The sequence below is a fragment of the Desmodus rotundus genome, chromosome 6 (genome assembly GCF_022682495.2).
Source record: "Desmodus rotundus isolate HL8 chromosome 6, HLdesRot8A.1, whole genome shotgun sequence".
NCBI lineage: Eukaryota > Metazoa > Chordata > Mammalia > Chiroptera > Phyllostomidae > Desmodus > Desmodus rotundus.
Genome location: NC_071392.1, coordinates 140,520,701 through 140,538,565, shown reverse-complemented (window position 1 = coordinate 140,538,565; position 17,865 = coordinate 140,520,701). Strand labels below are relative to the sequence as shown.

The window sequence follows — 17,865 nt, the reverse complement described above, 5'->3', positions numbered from 1 at the left end:
CAGGCACCTGACTTGGGTCCACCTTTCTTCGTTGGATCCTTGCTCCAGAGCAGCTGCTAGTGGATCCAACTCTCAGCATCTGCCACATTCACCCTGTCAGAGCTCACAGCACCAAGAGGCTGCCTCTACCTCCCCTAGCACCGGAAGGGCCTACTCCTTGGGTCAGACACTACAGATCTTGCCCCAAGCAGGGAAACCCAGCACCAGAGGAGTTGTCTCAAGACCAAAACGACAAAGCATGCATGTTCTTACGATAGAGGTCGCAGATTGGCCACCCTGAGCCAAATTTCCCCACTGAGAAGTCTTTTTGGCCCCTGCAGTGTTTTAAAAATTGCTTGCCAGTGCTTAAACACTGTAAGATTTCATATAAAAGTCTAGATTTCCAGCTTCTCTAAGGAAAAAAAATTGAGAATACGTGGCAAACTGGGCCTACAACATTGTCATGTGACACTCACTGGCTGTATCTAGAAAGCAAAGGCCCCTATAGGCCCCTTCCGAACTCACCCAGGCCCATCATCCCTGATTATATCCCCAACCCGAGACTGCGCATCGGATGTCTCACATCAGTGCATACGTGCTGTTATGAAAAGGGAAGACACATGTGTGTTCCCTGTGGCCCCCATCATTCAGTTCTGTCTTGTGCTTGGCCCCCCAGGCGCCTGAGTTTGTAAACTATCTTAAATACATAGAGCATCCTTCAATGTCTCTCTCAAGGAAGCCCCCCCACCCCACACCCTGCCTCTCCAGGATACACTATGCCCCACTGCTAATTAGGCAAATCTAGAAAAGACTACCTAAACTAATTCGAGATGTTAATGGGGAAATACACTTGAGACTTACTACTTCAGGCCCTTCATTGCATGAGTAAAATGAAAACTGTTAATACTCTCACTCTGTTTTTAAGTTAATGACAAAAAAATTTTAATGAGAAAATCATAAAGTCACTTCAGGAGAGCAAGACCAGGTTAGTCTGAACGTCTGGGTCACAAAATGTGTTTGTGCTATTCCTGGGCTGTTTGGAAGATGAGTTAAACTCAGACAGAAAGCCCCCGCGGTGAGGAGGAAAAGGGAGTGGCCAGCCCAGTAGATCTGTCAAGACCCACCACGCTCTCCCTACCTTAGGTTCAGGCTGCTTGCCCACGCCTAAAATGTAAGTGGCACAAAATGATTTTCAGCGAGGGCAGTAGCATCACTGTGGGAAAGGGCTTGAAGGGAGACAGAAAATCAGAATGTGGCCTTGACAAACGCAAGACAGAGGAAGAGGGACACCTTCCTCACACCCCTTCGTTCTGCTGTAGCTGGTGCCACATTATAAGGCCTCTAGAGAGACATTCATCTTGAAACAGCCCAGACGTTTCTCGCCGCTGCTTAGGATGCTCTGGATGCGGTAGTTTCCGGTACTGAGCAAGCCAGGCAGGTCCAGGTGGGGTAGGGTGAAAACACTCTTGGGCAGTGAGTATTTCCCCTGTGGAAAAGCCAGTGGATCACAGGTCAGTGGGAGCCTATTGGTGAGACTCTCTCCTAGAGCCACCTCTAGGACTGCAGCCACAAACTGTCCCCCCTCCCACTCCCCTGAGAGCCACGGGAGATTAGAGATTGCCATGGCACTGAGAGCATGGACTGTTCCGGCTGGAAGGCAATGAAGGTCACATCGAAGTTCAAGTCTCCCATTTCGTAGATGGATAAACTGAGGCTCTCTAAAGATAAGCAATTCAAAAAAGATCACACCGATTTACATCCATACACAGACACCCAAACCCACAGGAGGAGAATGCGAGGATCCTTCTCTCTGAACCCCATGTCTTTACTCCAGTCTAATGCTCTCTCTCCGTCCCTGAGTACTTACTTCTTTGAAGGGACAGTGGCAGGGAAGCCCATAGGCATGCAGGGGCTCTGGGCAGGGCTCTCCAGGGGGAAGGAAAATGTCAAGTATGTCACAGATGTCTTCATAGGTACAGCTACCAATCTGTTCCACACAGGGGACTTTGACCCACAAGCCAGCCATTTCCTTCTGCACAGTTAACTCCGCCTGGTAGGAAAGAGTGTGAAAACAAGTCGGTTCCAAGGCAAACACACTAGCTCCTCTGCCTGTTTCCATTTCATTTCATTTCATTTCAATCACACAGGCTTTAATTGGTTGGGATCTTAGAGAGTTCCGAACCAGAAACAACAGTATTGCGGCACATGCCCCAAAATGACCCTTTCCTGAGCCCAGACAGACCTGAATAATCGAATGTGACGTCTCCCCTTTCACTGAATCACAGCCTGAGAGTTCTTTAGGTAGTCACCACCACCCACCCGTGGAAGCTAACGAGCTGAAATGCATTTGTCGTTATCTAACTGCTAATTGGCTAACTCTAGCATTGCCTCCTAGACGTTCCCAACGTGTAACTATAAAATGCAAAGAAACTTGTGAAAGGACCTCGAACCTCCTCTGGGATGGTATACAAGACCGGAAAGGATTTCTACAAAATGCTCAATGGCAACTAGTGTGTGGAGAGAGCCACACCTGGTGTTTCTGGTGAGAGGACGACTAGGTTCGAACATTTGGAGGCACTTCGGCAATGTGCAGCAGAAGGCCTAAAAATCTGTGTCTACATGACAGAAAGGCGGAGAAAGGTGCTTTTCAAGAACAATCTCTGCAAAGGTACTTACAAGAGCCAGAAACCAAACAAACCAAAAATGGCCCTGGAAACAAGCTAAATATCTGATGTTAGATTCGGTAAGTAAACTATGACAGATCTGTAACAATATTCCTGCCATTTAAAAATGATTAGGTGGGTCTAAGCCAAATGCCATAAAAAGAGCTATGGAACATATAGTAGGATGAAAAAGGGGGGGCAAGTTTAATGTCATATGTCATATAATCCCACCAGTATAAATATATATATATATATATATATATATATATATATATATATATATATATATTCACAAATGCAGAAAAAGTTCTGACAGGATATTTAAATAGCTACCAATGGCTATCTCATGAGGAGTTAGATTATAGGAGGACATTCACAAGGACAACCACTTATTTTCATATATTTATCTATTAAAATTAACATTATATGTGATTATATGGGGGACTGTTCCAAAACATGAAAAATGCTTACCTCTTATCACAAGGTAGTGATCAGATTTCAGGTGATTTCTCCCCCCACCCCATTTTGACCATTTGCATTCTCTAAAGTTGACTACATATCACTTGTTAATTGATATGTGTTTTCTAATTAACGGCACCACTACCAAAACCAACATGCCCAACCAGAGCTGTCAAACAACAGTGAGCACTGGGCTGTCCTGTCCGAGAGGCGGAGCTCTCTGTCCTTGTGCGCTGGGCTGGAAGGGGCTGGGTCTGACGGCAGATTCCTTCCCATCTCCGGCACCGTGACTCCGAGATTCTCTGAACCTCAGTCAGACTCTACAAATGCACGCCTCCTTTGCTGCTCTGGGCTGCCAGGGTTCTCAGTCCCCCGAGAAACTGGTCCCTCAGGGCCCTCAGGGCCCCTGTCAGCTGGCCCACGGCACCTTCCCTCCAGCTCCCGACCGATCCCACCCACCCCCAGGCTCACCTTCAGAGGAGAACTGAGGGTGACACTTGTCAGGGTCTCGGCACTGACGGTCACGTTCCCCGGATCCACAATGGGGCTGGGCTCCACATTCAGGCTTTTGATCAGCACAGGGTCCTTCCCCTCGTCACAGTTCTCCCAGGAAAAGCTACTGATCCGGAATGACTAGAGACAATCACAGCAGCAAGAAAAGAAAAGTTGGCCAAAGGAAATCTCACCAGTTAGACGAATCAATAGAAATGACGGTGGGCGAGGTAGCTTCCCTGTCTGAGCTGCATCTGTAATGAGCATCAGTAAACCTGGGATGACACTGTTTTACAGTGTCTGACTGGCAGGACTGAAGTAAAGGCTCAAAATACATAAACCCCCCAAAGTGTGCTAAACTATAAAGCACAGTACACCAGACCCTGAAGCGGTTCCTGCTGGAGGAGGAACGGGAACTCAGCGTTACCAACGCTCAAACACTCAAAACAGGAGACTAACCATGCCCGCCCCTGGTAGGTACCTCCTCCGATCTCCCACCTCCCTGCTCCCCACCCCCCTCCAGCCAGGCTTGGGATCTCCTTAGAGAGAAGCTCCTGGAGGGTTTCTCTTTGCAGCCCAAGCTCTGGACCTTATTCTGGTCACACACCCCTCCCCCCACCCCAGTGCAGGCCCGGGGACAATAGGAAACACAAAACACAGGAGGAAACATAACATCCAAAATGTTACCCTTGAAGGGTGTGCAGAAAGGGAACAGGATACACAGGAAAGGATCCCCTGGGAGCCACTTGGTGATAAACAGTCTTTGCTGAATGAATGAGGTTTCCCAATCCTAACCAGTGCTTTCTTTCTCCCATCCCATGGCGCAGGCCCCCTCTCCGTCTGAATCACCCTCTTCCCCTCTGCTGAGCCACTTCTCTCCTTCCTTCACATCGCCCAGAGGTCTCCTGATTCCACCATCTTGTCCAACTACACTTGACCGCTGACTCCCTGCTTCCACGGTTCCCTTCTCATCTATGACCTTTGAAGCTTCCCACACGCCATGCAGACTCTCTGCCCACCCCCTCTCACCTTTCCCAGCCTTCTCTGAGAAACTTACAATACGCCTACCCTGCACACCCCAACTTAGAAGGAAAACCTACTACTCCCACACCCCCAAGCTGATCCCCATCACCAACACACCCACAGCCTACTGGGCCACAAAGGAACACCTAACCCAATCTGGTTGGGTGACAGATTCTCTCTGCCTCTGATTTGGGACTTGAGATGGAGGCAAAGTCACTCTGAGGACCTTGGGCTTTGCACTGTTATTGGGTCATAGCTTTGGGATGGGGCTACAACTCGGGACCCATGACCCATGGCTAAGACAAAGGGACAAGACCTAAGGGTCTGTGGAAAAGAGAACGAATGTAGTCATCTACTCCTCCCCTCCCCTATCGAAACAGCAGTGAGGGGCATGGCTCTCGAGTGAAACATGGGGTAAATCAAGGCTTTAGTCAACAGACATGGGCTGTAATCATAGCTCAGACACTGTATCATGTGATCATATAAGCAGTTCCCTCTTTAGTCCCAATTTTCACATCTTTTAGGTGGAGGCATTTATACGTTCCTCTCAGGGCTGCTGTAAGGGTGAGAGCACGTATGTAAAGCTCATAACACAAGGTCATGCCCAAAGCGTGAGCTGACTCACTGAACGACAGCCACGAGCCACCCCAGCCTCCACTTCTTGCCTCTCATTCCATGAGATTCCTCATGTGCCTGGAGTAAACTCACCTTTACTTGAGCTTCTTGGAATGGGCTTCTGTCGCTTGGGATGAAACACTGTGCCATGACTAAGGAGGGCAGGACAGGGACTGATTCATCCCTGTATTCCCCAGGGCCCCTTATACAGGGTAGGAGCCAATAAATGCATCCTTCAACATTCATTCCACAAACGTGTGGGGCAACGACCACAGACTCTGGGCTAAGTGCTGTGTTAACAGTGGTAAACAATTAGAAATGTTCCTGCCCTGTCCTTAGAGCTTAGTCTAATGTATACATTACCCACTATGACTTCTGAGTGCCATAACAAAAGGTAAGGCGGAGAGTAACAAAGGACTTACTTAAATAGGATGATGAGGAAATGATACTTAAGCTGGACTCCTGCAGGATGAGGAGTCGGATGTGTAAGTACAGAGAGAGAGAATGTCCAGGCAGAGGGCACATGTACAAAGGCCCTGTGGTAGAAAGCAGCTTAGCTGCTCTGGACTACAAGAAAGCCAGTGGGCTACATGCAGTGGACAAGAGACCCAGATGAGGTCGAAGGGGTGGCAGGATCATTTCACACAGGACCTCACAGGTCATCATCAGGAGGCTGAATTTTCTGTAAGTACAATGGAGACCCCTTGCAGGAAAGTGCCATTCTCTGCTTAATGGTTGAGACTAGTTTGGAGAGGAACAAGGTGGAAGCGGGGAGACCAGTTACAAGACCACTGTCACCTAAAAAAGTGCCTGGAATTAAGAGTCAGGCCGGAAGGTATATGGGAGGACTAGCCATTTTCAGGGGCTGCTTTCACAGATTATAAGGCAACCTGACTGATACTGAGGACTGATCCCAGGCTGGAAGAAGTGCCCAGAACGCCCTGTCAGAGCTGAAGAGTCCCCTCCCCTCTCCTTCTCCCAGGACCTCGGGGAGACATAACAAGGTGGTTTCCAGATGCCTGGCTAGAGGCGTCAGTGGCAATGAATTCTGCAGCTGAGTCAGCCTCACCCAGAAAAGCAGGTATGATGAATTAGCAATGCCCACCAAGGGCCAGGCCTGGCACCAGATACTTACCATCCCAATATGTGGGAAGAGTCAACATGGGACGACGTAGAGCAGAGGGGAAAGGCACAGCTCTGGAGGCAGAAATGTGGCTACAAATCACAGACCTGGGTTCGAATCAGACCTCAGCCACTCTCACTAGCTGAGATCATGGCTAAGTGAATTCCTCTCGGGGTTCGATTTCCTCATCTATCAAATGGGCATAATTATATCTTCTCACTGGGATACTGGGAGAGGGAGAAGTTTGTATACAGAAAGCACAGGCCACAACTCTTCAAAACTGTCGAGCCCATGAAAACAAGACTGAAAAAGTATCACAGACCAGAGGGGACTGGGGAGACAACAAATGCAATGTGGTCACTGGATTGAATCCTGAAACACAAAGAGGCCATTCACAGAAAAGCTGGTAAAATCCAAATAAAAAGTCTAGTGTTTCGTGAATGGTAATGAAGCAATGCTGGCATCTCAGTTTTGACAAGGGTACCATGGTAAATAAGATGTTAACATTAGGGGAAACTGAGTGAGGAGTATGTGGCATCTGTTCTATCTGTGCAAGTTCTCTGTAAATCTAAAATTATTTCCCCCCCAAAAAATTTATTAGGGAAAAAAAGCACATGGCTTAACACATAGCACACAGTGTATGCACAATAATTGACAGTCATTGTAGAGTATCACAGAGTCTGTATTCCCAGCATGGGGCCAGGCATTCTCCCCTGGTACCCAGCACAGCATCCTGAGCCCGGTTAATGCTAGAGGAGGAACGGGAACTCAGTGCTCTGGATGCTGAAAACACTCACAGCCTTCATCTGGCCTGTGATCTCAGGGTCAGGGCTTTGAATCACATGATCCCAGAGAAGTCCTGCATGATGGCAGATAAGGATAAGAGGGCCACTTGGCTGTGTAATCCTGAGTGAGTCCCCTATCCTTCTCTATGGGCCTCCGTGTGGTGGATGAACCCTGTGATGTCTCAAGCCCCCTCCAAAACTGTCTATCTAAGAATACTTTGGAATGGTCTGGAATGGCATCCAGAGCCAAAACACATAGAATGGGGATGTAGGGCAAGCTCCAGCCTTAGCCGAACTCCACCTCAAAGCCATCAGACCTGGAGCCAAGAGAAACATTCTCACCCTACACTCATGAACAAAGTGTGAATCCTCCGGGAGAACAAGCCCAAAGATCCCGTTCCTTCATTCAACAGGCAAACAGGCTCCTTGCCCCTGTGGCAAGGTGAGGCTGAGTCCAACAGCTTATATCACTTTATCTAAGATTTCAGAGCATTTCCCTTCACCCACAACCCACAAGAAAGACAGGTTGACATCATGCCCATTTCACAGATGAAGAGAGTCCCAAGGTTATGCCCATGGATTAGAGACAGAGATAGGATCAGAAGCCAAGCCTCCCAGCTCTCAGTCCTATCCTATCCCACTTTCCCCTATACCACGCTGTTTCTTGCTCTCAGACAAATATTTCCAAAGTGTTTGGAAGAAGGGGATCTCAGCTGGGCCTCTCTCTTTAGCTGCTGTCAGCGATAGTGAGCGTCTTGCCCACAGCTATGCACCAAAGAGGCAATGAAACTAGGCTTCTCTGGGTCTCAGAAAGACAGAACTTCCCTTCCCCAAGGGTCTGACTGAAGCTTGGGGTCAGCGAGAAGTGAAAAAACAAGCTTAGAGCTGGACTTTTGTCAACCAAAGGCACAAGTCTGGACCTTCTGGCTTGGGGGGCCTCTCAGACCCACACACCCATCAGGACAAGCCAAGCCACAGGGCAGTACAGAGGAGAAGGGATGGGTACCAGGCCTCTTCATGGGAGAAAGGGTGGGCAGGTAAACAGGGCTGAGTCTCTCTGGGCCTGGGAGCAGAGCCTAAATCTTCCAGGTCGGCAAAATTTCACTCAGACGTTGGAAAGAGGGCAGGAGAGTGCATAAGTAAGTGAGGTTAAACCTTCCGAAGAAGGCTGGAGCTGAGCAAGGTCGTACAGCCCACCCTCACTGCACAGACAGGCGGAGGGATTCAGAACAGGCCTCCCCAAGCTGTGCCACTATGGCCTGTTTCCCACCTGCATGTGTATGTAATTAAATTTGGTTATTTTCTCTCATTAATCTGTCACCTGTCCACAGACAAAACCTGCAAGGACAGAGGAAGGCTTATTCTCCCACAGAAGGAAACAAATCTTTAGTGAGGCTCTGCTGCAGAGCAGGAATTCTAGGGACGGGAATAGCTACCCGCCCCTATCCCATCCCAGTCCGCGGGGCCAGGGTAGTGGAAACAGCCTCCTAAAAGAGAGGCACTTACCTGTTTCGCTGAGACCTTGGCAAGGGCCTCAGGTCCAGCGAGAAGCAAGCCCAGGGCGATCAGGATCGGAGCCCGCATCCCGGGAATCATTGCAAAAGTGGGTCTGCGAGAAGATGACTACAACCTCTGGGGCCGCAGCGACGCCTTTAAATGCCTGTCAGAGTTGGTTATGCAAAGCTGTGCATTGTTACGCAAAGCTAAGCGCGGCCACTTCCAGATTAGTCCCAACCCGTTGGGATCTGGTATTTCAAGGCCTTGAGCTGCAACAAATCTTTCCCAACTCCGCACCTTAGAGGTTCCTCCATGAGCGCCTTTCCTCTGCGTGGGCGTCAAGCCCCCAAGTCCAGAGGAGCGAAGGTGGAGCCAAAAAAGGGAAGGGGCGGGGCTGAGTGCGGGGACTGAGCCGAACTGACAGCCCGTGACGGTGGCTGGAAAGGAAGGACCGAAAGTCAATCGAGGAGGGGCGGGGTCGGAGAGGGAGGGCGGGGCGTAGCTGTTGTTTCCGAACTCACGCGCGCCGTGATAGTCAACGCAGGAAGATCATTTGTTTTTCATCAAACAAGATTTTGTTAAACTGCTACATTTTGTAATCGAGGTTGGCTTTTTAAAGAAGCAATAGGGGTGTTAACTAGATTGCAAACCCCACAAAGGATGAGACCATGACCTTCAGTTACTGATGTGTACTCAGTGCCTGACACATAAAAGACAACCGATCTTTGTTGAACAAATGGATGTATGATGAAAATTACCTAATTATCTTCTTAAACATTTTTTGGAATTAATTTTAGATTTACAGAAAAGTTGCGAAAATAGTACAGAGCTAGCTGTTTCCCCATTGTTAACAATAAGATGGAGTGTTTTTACAAAACTTGAAAAACTGGCATTAGTGCATTGCTATCAGCGAAGCTCCAGACTTTGCCTGATTTTTTAAAAAGATTTTATTTTCTTTTTTAGAGAGAGGGGAAGAGGGGGAGAAAGAGAGGAAGAGAAACATCAATGTACGAGAGATGCATCGATACATCTGCCCTCCCTCAACCAGGGACCTGGCCTGCAACCCAGGCATGTGCTCTGACAGGAAATCCAACTGGCAACCTTTTAGTTCACAGGCCGGCACTCAATCCACTGAGCCACACCATCCAGGGCTACCTGATATTTTAATATGCTTTTAAATTGCACACTTCCTCCCAATCTGATAAGGGATTCCCTCTTTCATCTATCACCACTTCTTCATTATATACAAGTGCAATGTGAGGCCCCAAGAAGAAGAGGATTTGCCCAAGTCACGCAACAGAAGTACAACTAGAACTCACTTCTCCTGAGGCTGATCCCACAGTAGTATGAGAGATGTCTGTGTGGCTGTACTCCTTGGTGGATGTGTAGGTGGTGGGTGGGGGAACTGGTTGTCAACATAGTATCATTGGGGCCTCATTGGGAAATAGGAAGAGGACTTCAAACCTCCCTTCCAGCATCATTTCTTCTTCATCTTTGCACCTGCCAAGGCCCATCCACCCCATTAACCACTTCCTCCCAAGCGCTCAATACTCCCCTCCGAGCACTGTAACCACTGTGGAAGGCAGAGCATACCAGGGGCTTGTTCAGGGTGCTTGCGCCAGGTCAGGCAGACCCAGGCTTGCATCCTGTGAGGTCCTGGTCAGGGGCTGTGACCTCTCTGGCCTCAGTTTCCTCGTTTGCAAAACAAGGATTAAAATAATTAATAACAATGATAATAATAATAAACTACCTTTCAGGACTAAGCTATTCACTCATTCAACAAATACCTACGGATTCAACTGAACATGATGAAGACCTTGTCCCCACTCCCCACAGGGACTAGGGTCTATTCAAGAAGAGCAACCAGCAAATAATAATACGTGAAGACAAGAAATTAGGTTAAACTAATTCAAAGTGCAGTGGGTTACCTTCTTGAGTCTAAAAAGAACTCTCTGAGGAGGCAGACTCTGACCATCCTTGGGAGAAATGAGAAACAATTGGGGTGAGAGCGAGTGTGAAATGTAAACATGGAGAAGCCCAGCGGGCCAGCTCCCCGCCAGGGCTGCACACTGCGGTCCTCTGGGGAGCTCTGAGAAATCCCGATGCCCAGGTGACTCTCCAGACCAATTACATCTAAATCTCTGCAGGTGGGACACAACCATTAGTTTCTTTGTCTTGGTTTTTAATCCCAGGTGATTAAAATGTACAGTCAAGATTGACATCCACCTGCCATACAACAGGTGCACACATACATAAAAATGACGATTATTAAAATAAGGCCCTTGACCTTGAAGAACCCACATTCTGGGGTGATGGGTTGGAAATGTGGAAATTGTTGTCACTCTGAAGTTCATCATCATGTGTTTCCTGGAGGACTGAGTCTGGGCCCTGGAACAACATGGTCCAGGGTGACCCAGCATGCTTGTGTGTGGCGGGGGTGAGTGTTGCTGGGGACACAGCACGTATCTAAAGGCTGGTGTGGTGAGTGCCCTGAATGTAATGAGGAGTGATTACCACCTCGAATGCGTATGAAGCAGGCACATGGGTCAGATGTACAGGTCACAGACAAGCAACTGTCGGGGAGGAAGAAACTTCCCTCTACTTTCTCAGTTCTTTTGGATGATTGAATAATCGAACAGACATGAGACGGATTAACAAGAGAAAATGAACAAATTTAACGGCATACGCGAGTATGGGGACCCTGCATACACAAGAGTCAGAGACCCAGTGTACAGGAGAGGTTCAGAGACAGAAAAGGACTATGAGGAAAACATGACATTCTGAGCTAAGGACAAGGTTAGACACCTGGGTCTTCTGAGGGGAGGAAGGTCATTCACAGGATCAAAAAGATCATATGTTCAGTAATTAGGTGTTTGCCTTCTCCTATAGAGAGGGCATAAAAGGTTATTTCTGGTGAAAGCTCTTACTATGGATTAAAAAAGCTGTGGTACAGTCACACACGAAATACTACTCAGCCGTAAAAGAAAAAAGAAGAAAATCTTATCCTTTGCGACAGCACGGATGGAACTGGAGAGCATTATGCTGAGTGAAATGAGCCAGTCAGAGAAAGACAAGTACCACATGATCTCACTCATATGTGGAATCTAATGAACAAAATGAGCTAACGAGCAAAACAGGGACAGGCTCATAGAAAGAGAGAACAGACTGACAGGTGTCGGGGTGGAGTGACTGGGGAGTCAGATGGGTGGGTGGAGGGAATGAACAAAAAGAGAGAAAAAACTCGCAGACACAGACAACAGTGTGGTGACTGCTGGGGGGATGAATGGTGACGGAAGGAGACTTGACTAGGGGTGGTGAACACACAGTACAGTGTACAGATGCTGTGTTGTAGAATCGAGCACCTGAAACTTACATCATTTTGTTAACCAGTGTCACCTCAATAAAGTCAATAAAAAGGACAAAATTTTTAAAAAAAACCACACATGCAGAAAAAAAACCTTTCAAACAAAAAAATAGATACATGAATAAGTTCTTTAAGGGAGAGGTGAAAGTTTTGCATGAGAGCCTCGGCGTCTTGATTACCTTCGCTCAGAATAAACCACAGGCCAAACTGTTCTAAACCCCTTCAAAGCTGATGGTGCAGACATGTGAACACTTGGTTACTGGCTGGTCTCTGGTTTCAACCCAATTATAGCCTGGACATCTGGTTTTAAATCTTGGCCTATCTACCTAGCTCAATTCAAAGAGCATAAGACTCTTAAATCTTGGCTATTCTTTTTATTATAGAGTAATTTTCTGAGGAAGTGTTAAAAAAATAAAATTCAATTGAGTAAATTTGAAGATCTAATGGCTTTATTAAGCGATTCATGAACTGGACAGCGTCCCATCTAACAACTAAGAGGACTCTGTGTTGTACAGAATGCTAGGTCTCTACAGGAAAAAGTGTGGGGCAAGGGAGCCGTTAGCAAAAGGAAAGGAGTATTTTTTATACTGAGACATCTTCTTGTGGGAGGAAGGGAATGGCCAGGGTTTTTATCAGGCAGATTACCTCTTCTTTCTATGGGGGATAGAGAGGGCCCGTGTGACAGATTACTTTACTGGTTCTTGACCAGAAAATTCCCGATTGGAATTTTAAGGTTATATTTCTAGGAAAGGTTGAAACAATTAGGTCAGGTGCTAAATCTAGGTTTGGTATCATGGGCTTTGGCACAAGTGATGCCATTTGGGGTCTGTGGTTTCTCTTTAACAGAAGGTGGCATCATGACTTTCATTGATATAAAATGAACATGCATTAGAGATTTAATTTAACCCCTTCAGTGAGGGAACCTGTGAGATGTGACAACCCGTGCAAAGAACAAACACATTTATAGATCAGGAGGACTGAGGTAAACGTGCAAATGAAGGCAAAACTGGCCTTGTCCATAGCAGGGGAGACAAGTCAATGTCACCCCCACAGCACACAAATACACACGTGTAAAGAAAGGCAAAGATTATTGTCCATGCTCAGGAGTTCTCTGCAACTTCAGAGGCAATGAATGGCACAGAGCCTGTCCTAAAATCATAACTAGATATGTGGAAGAGTACGCTCAAACACATGAATAGTTTTCCATTGAAGCTCTTACGAAAAATAAATAAAAATAAAAATAAAACAATGGCCAAATGGTCTTTGGTGATGCTAAGCTACATTGCCAAACCAAAACTTAATAACTAACCTAACTGCAGTTTCAGCCTCTCTCAGAAGTTGAATTTTTGTGATCTCGAATTTTATGATCTGGAATTTCTGGGTCAATACTAGTGAAGTAATCAGCCTGACAGGACCCCCTGCCTTCCCGAAAGGAAGGTATTGTTGCCTGAAATAATCCACTCTTTAAAAAAATTCCTTAGTCCCCCTCTCCTTCTGCCTAAAAAACATTCCACTTCAGCCCTGGCTGGTGTGGCCCAGTGGATTGAACACCAGCCTGTAAACCAAAAGGTTGCCAGTTTGATTCTCCGTCAGGGCACAAGCCTGAGTTGTGGGCCAGGTCCCTGGTTGCAGGCATGTGAGAGACAACGGATCAATGTATCTCTGGCGCATCGATGTTTCTCTCCCTCTCTTTCTCCCTCCCTTCCTCTTTCTCTAAAAATAAATAAAATCTTCAAAATGCTCTACTGGATAGCAAAAACTAAAATAAAGTGAATTTTTTAAAAAGTAAAAACCTTCCATTCTTTTTTTTAAAAATTATTTTATTGTTCAATTATAGTTGTCTGCATTTACCCCCCCCACTCCCCTCCACCCCAGCCAAACCCACCTCCCTCCCCTGCTTCCACCCCCATTGGTTTTGTCCATCTGTCCTTTATAGATAGATGTTCCTGAAAACCCTTCCCCCATATCCCCTCACACTTCCCCTCTGGTTACTGTCAGATTGTTATTAATTTCTATGTCTCTGGTTATATTTTGCTTGTTTTTTTCTTTTGTTGATTAGGTTCCAGTTAAAGGTGAGATCATATGGTATTTGTCCCTCACCCCCTGTTCCATCCATGCTGTCACAGAGGGTAGGAGCTCCTTCTTTCTCTCTGCTGCACAGTATTCCATTGTGTAAATATACCATAGTTTTTTGATCCACTCATTTACTGATGGGCACTTAGGTTGCTTCCAGTACTTGGCTATCGTAAATTGTGCTGCTGTGAACAGTGGGGTGCATAGGTGCTTTTGAATTGGTGTTTCAGGGTTCTTAGGATATAATCTTAGCAGTGGAATTGCTGGGTCAAGAGGCAGTTCCGTTTTTAGTTTTCTGAGGAAATTCCATGCTGTTTTCCACAGTGGCTGCACCAGTCTGCAATCCCACCAACAGTGCACTAGGGTTCCCTTTTCTCCACATCCTCTCCAACACTTGTTTGTTGATTTGTTTATGATGGCCGTTCTGACCGGTGAGAAGCGGTATCTCATTGTGAAAAACTTTCCATTCTGTACAATCCCTTAGAAGCACCCTTTTAGCTGATGCCGTATTCATGAATCACTTAATAAAGCCAATTAGATCTTCAAATTTACTCAGTTGAATTTTTGTTCTTTAACAAAGGCCAAATTTTTCTTTAAATAACAATGATATTTCTGACTTTAGGCAATGCCTTTAATCTCCCTGGGCCTCAGTTTTCCCATTTGTAGGAAGATAATGTCAAACTAGATGATCTCCGAGGTCCCCTTCAACTTTGAGAGCGTGTCTATGTGTATAAACTGGAAGGAACACTAGAAGCGATTTCCATCCCCTCTGACTAGCGCATCTTAGAGAGCAAGAAACGGGAGCCCACAGCCACCCAGCAGAGGTAGAATGAGGACCCAGGTTTCTGGTGTCCCAGCTCAGAGCAACATCCCTTGATTGCAAAGCTAACAGGAGCACCACTCCCTTCTCACCTTGCTCTTCTGAAACCTGAGAGCAGCTGGAGGCCTGGAAATGCCCTGGGGATCAGGGGCTGGTCTGGCCAGACAAACAGGGCTGGGGAAGGTGCCTCCAGAGCAGGCTCTGCCACTGGCCTCAGGCTGAGGGCACAGGGTGGGCCCCGAACACACAAGTTTGCATCACTCATTCCTGAAGATTTTCACCTCGTTATAGCCTTTGCTTAGAGCTTTGATTCTCAATGCTATAGCTACACATTGGAATCACCTGGGCAGCTTTAAACAAATAACTTTGGTGTCCAGGCCCAGGCTGCACCCTTGGGTGGGACAGAGCAGCAGCATTTTAAAAAGTCTCCCAGGGGATTCTAAGGTACAGCTAACACTGAGAGCCACTGGTCTAAAATAGCTTTTATCTAATGGTAATATGCATGCAAAACACCTTGGATCCCCTTTAAAGAGCAGACTGTGACTCAGCAGGCTGGGCTGGAGCTCAAGAATTTGTGTTTATAACAAGCTACCCATGAGGCCAATGCCGCAGGTCTGAGGACCACAGAGTAGCAAGGGTCTGGACTGGAGCCTCTTCCTCCACCATTGAGAGGCTGCGGTAGGATACACGTGGGGTCACTCTTTTCTCCCCAGGAAGGTGCCTGGTGAGACAGAGCAGGAAGGACAAAGCCTCAGTTGTTCCCAGGTTCTCATGTTTACTCCCCATCACCCTCGAAGGGCTTCAGAACAAGCCTCCCCAAGATGTGCTGCTTTAGCACGAGGGTTATTCTGGGCCGAAAGCAATCGAAACCCTGCAGCTCTCATGAAAGCCTTTTACCTCTTCTTGAAAGAATTTAAATTTGGAGCCTTGCCCATAAGAGTTATCACCAGAAAAAAAATTTATGACCTATCTATAGAGCAGGGCAAAAACCTAATTACGGAACATCTGCTCTTCTTATCTTGTGAATGATCTTCCTCCCCTCAGAAGCCCCAGGCACCTGACCTCGGCCTTAGCTCAGAATGTCATATATTCTTTATTTTCCCGTTCTGTGTCTGAACCTCTCCTGTAGGTGGTATTCCCGTGTGAGTGTATGCAATTAAATTTGGTTATTTTCTCATGTTAATCTACCTCATGGCTATTTATTAGACCAGCCAGAAGAACCTAGAAGGGGAGCACAATTTCCTCCTCCCCTACACCCTACCGTTGAGGCGGGATGGCACCCATGAGGTCTGAGGGCCAGCCCAGCTGCAGCCTCTTCCATACTGTGGAGTGTCTGGCTCCAACGAGCTGCCTTAGAGGAGCTGGAAGAATCCCAGCAGGCTGGCCAGAAGAATCCTGTTCTTCCAACGGCTCTGCTTCCCCTTTCTTACCCCTCTTCTCTCCTGCTTGCTTCCCTGCCCCGCCACTCTGCTGGCCTCCAAACTGGCTCTCAAGGATTCTTTGAATTCAACAAACCCTGGCTGTTTCTGCTAGTATTTTTCCAACCAAGGACAATCCCATCGACTTCTCCCGAGGCCCCGGCAATGCCTAAGAGAGCCCTAATTGTCTGATGACTCCCATCGGGATGGGGCGGAGAGTGAGGTTATGAGGATGTTGTCCCTTCTTTGGGTTTGGGGCTGGATTCCAGGACAGGGACTAGCAATGCCTAGGCACCAGATCTCAGCTAGGCGACACCATCATCAAACCCTATTCACGAAGTTCTTTACAGTTTCCAAAGCTTTCTGTAAGCGGCCTCATTCACTCTGCTCGCACCCAATTGCCCGCAGAACCCGACTGAAATGTGAGTGAGGGTGTCGGCTGTAGTACCCCCATCTTGCCGGCGGGGGGCGGCCGCTACCCAATTCAGACTCAAGTTGCCCGAAAACGCTCGCCGGGTGTGGACAGATCGGATTTTACGTGAGAGGCTGGAAATCCAGACTTTTATGTGAATTCTTTAAATCGTTAAGGATGAGCAGCTAATTCATATCATTATAAAAGACTGCATGAACTAAAAATAAATCTGCAGGACAGATGTACCCGAAAGAATCCCAGTGGGCAAATTCTGAAGTTGACTTCATTCAAAAATGCCAGAGCTTTACATCGTTGTTCTAAAGTCTGCATTTTAGTGATACATGTAGTGAGACTGAGATTCCTAGAAAAGAGGGACTTCTTCAGGTCTGTTAGAGCAAATGAAGAGTAGAAACCAGGCGTCCTGACTTCCGGTCCAGGTCTTCCTGCAGTGGTGGGAAGCACAGCCACTAGAGCCCGGGGGTCCCCGGAGAGATCTGATTCTGTAACTCCGAGGGCGTGCCACGGAGAACCGGTCCTGCCCGGGGGAGCCCTGCCCGGCTGGGGAGGTCGCCAGAGCCCAAGGGCAGGAGGGGGAGCCGGCGTTTATTTTTAGCTGACTAGAATGTGCCTCTAAGCCTTATTTAGACATCAGGCGACAGGGTGAGCTGGAGGCAGCAGGGGCGGGGGAGGACATAGCCCCCTCCCCCTCCTGGGGCTTCTGTTTTAACTGCTCTTCCCGGCTCGCCCCCTTATCATCCTTTCTAGGGGCTCTAAATAGCAGCCCTTGCGGGCGTGGGCGCTGCCCTACTCTGGCTGGCTTTCTTTCTCCTCCACCTCCGCCCTTTTCTCCCCATTCCCCACAGTCCCGCAGAGAAAGAGAACTCTGGGGCCAGAGAATGTTTTCTGTTTACCTTCTGGGGTCACAGATCTCTTTCAGAAGCTGTAGTAATTTATCTTGTGCTCAGGTTGTGGAGTCTGTTGAACTTGGGTTCAAATCCAGCATATGACCCTAAGCAGGTCCGTACACTCCCCAACCTGAGTTTCCACTTTAGTAGAGGGGAATTCGTACCCCATCCAATCTCCCTCACCGTTCCTGAAGATTAACCGTGAAAAGATAGGTGAAGACCCTAGCATACCATAAA

The 17,865-nt window shown here is 47.5% G+C and overlaps 2 protein-coding genes across 2 annotated transcripts in view; both read right to left on the bottom strand.

The window, feature by feature from the left end:
• Nucleotides 1-17,865, bottom strand: part of MYOZ3 (myozenin 3) — a 373,398-nt gene that overhangs the window by 36,097 nt on the left and 319,436 nt on the right. The gene's annotated exons all lie outside the window — the stretch shown is intronic.
• On the bottom strand, nt 897-9,073 carry GM2A (ganglioside GM2 activator). Its single transcript, XM_024576927.4, has 4 exons — nt 8,646-9,073; nt 3,573-3,734; nt 1,847-2,029; nt 897-1,465 (listed from the first exon to the last, which is right to left on the bottom strand). The coding sequence occupies exons 1-4, from the start codon at nt 8,733-8,735 to the stop codon at nt 1,310-1,312; spliced, it is 591 nt and encodes a 196-aa protein (XP_024432695.2). The 5' UTR covers nt 8,736-9,073; the 3' UTR covers nt 897-1,309.

Coding starts and splice junctions, on each gene's coding strand:
- GM2A (XM_024576927.4), bottom strand. CDS start 8,735: ATGATTCCCGGGATGCGGGCTCCGATCCTGATCGCCCTGGGCTTGCTT. Junction 2,030..3,572: donor CCCTCAGTTCTCCTCTGAAG/GTGAGCCTGGGG, acceptor CTTTCCTACCAG/GCGGAGTTAACTGTGCAGAA. Junction 1,466..1,846: donor GCCACTGTCCCTTCAAAGAA/GTAAGTACTCAG, acceptor GCTTTTCCACAG/GGGAAATACTCACTGCCCAA.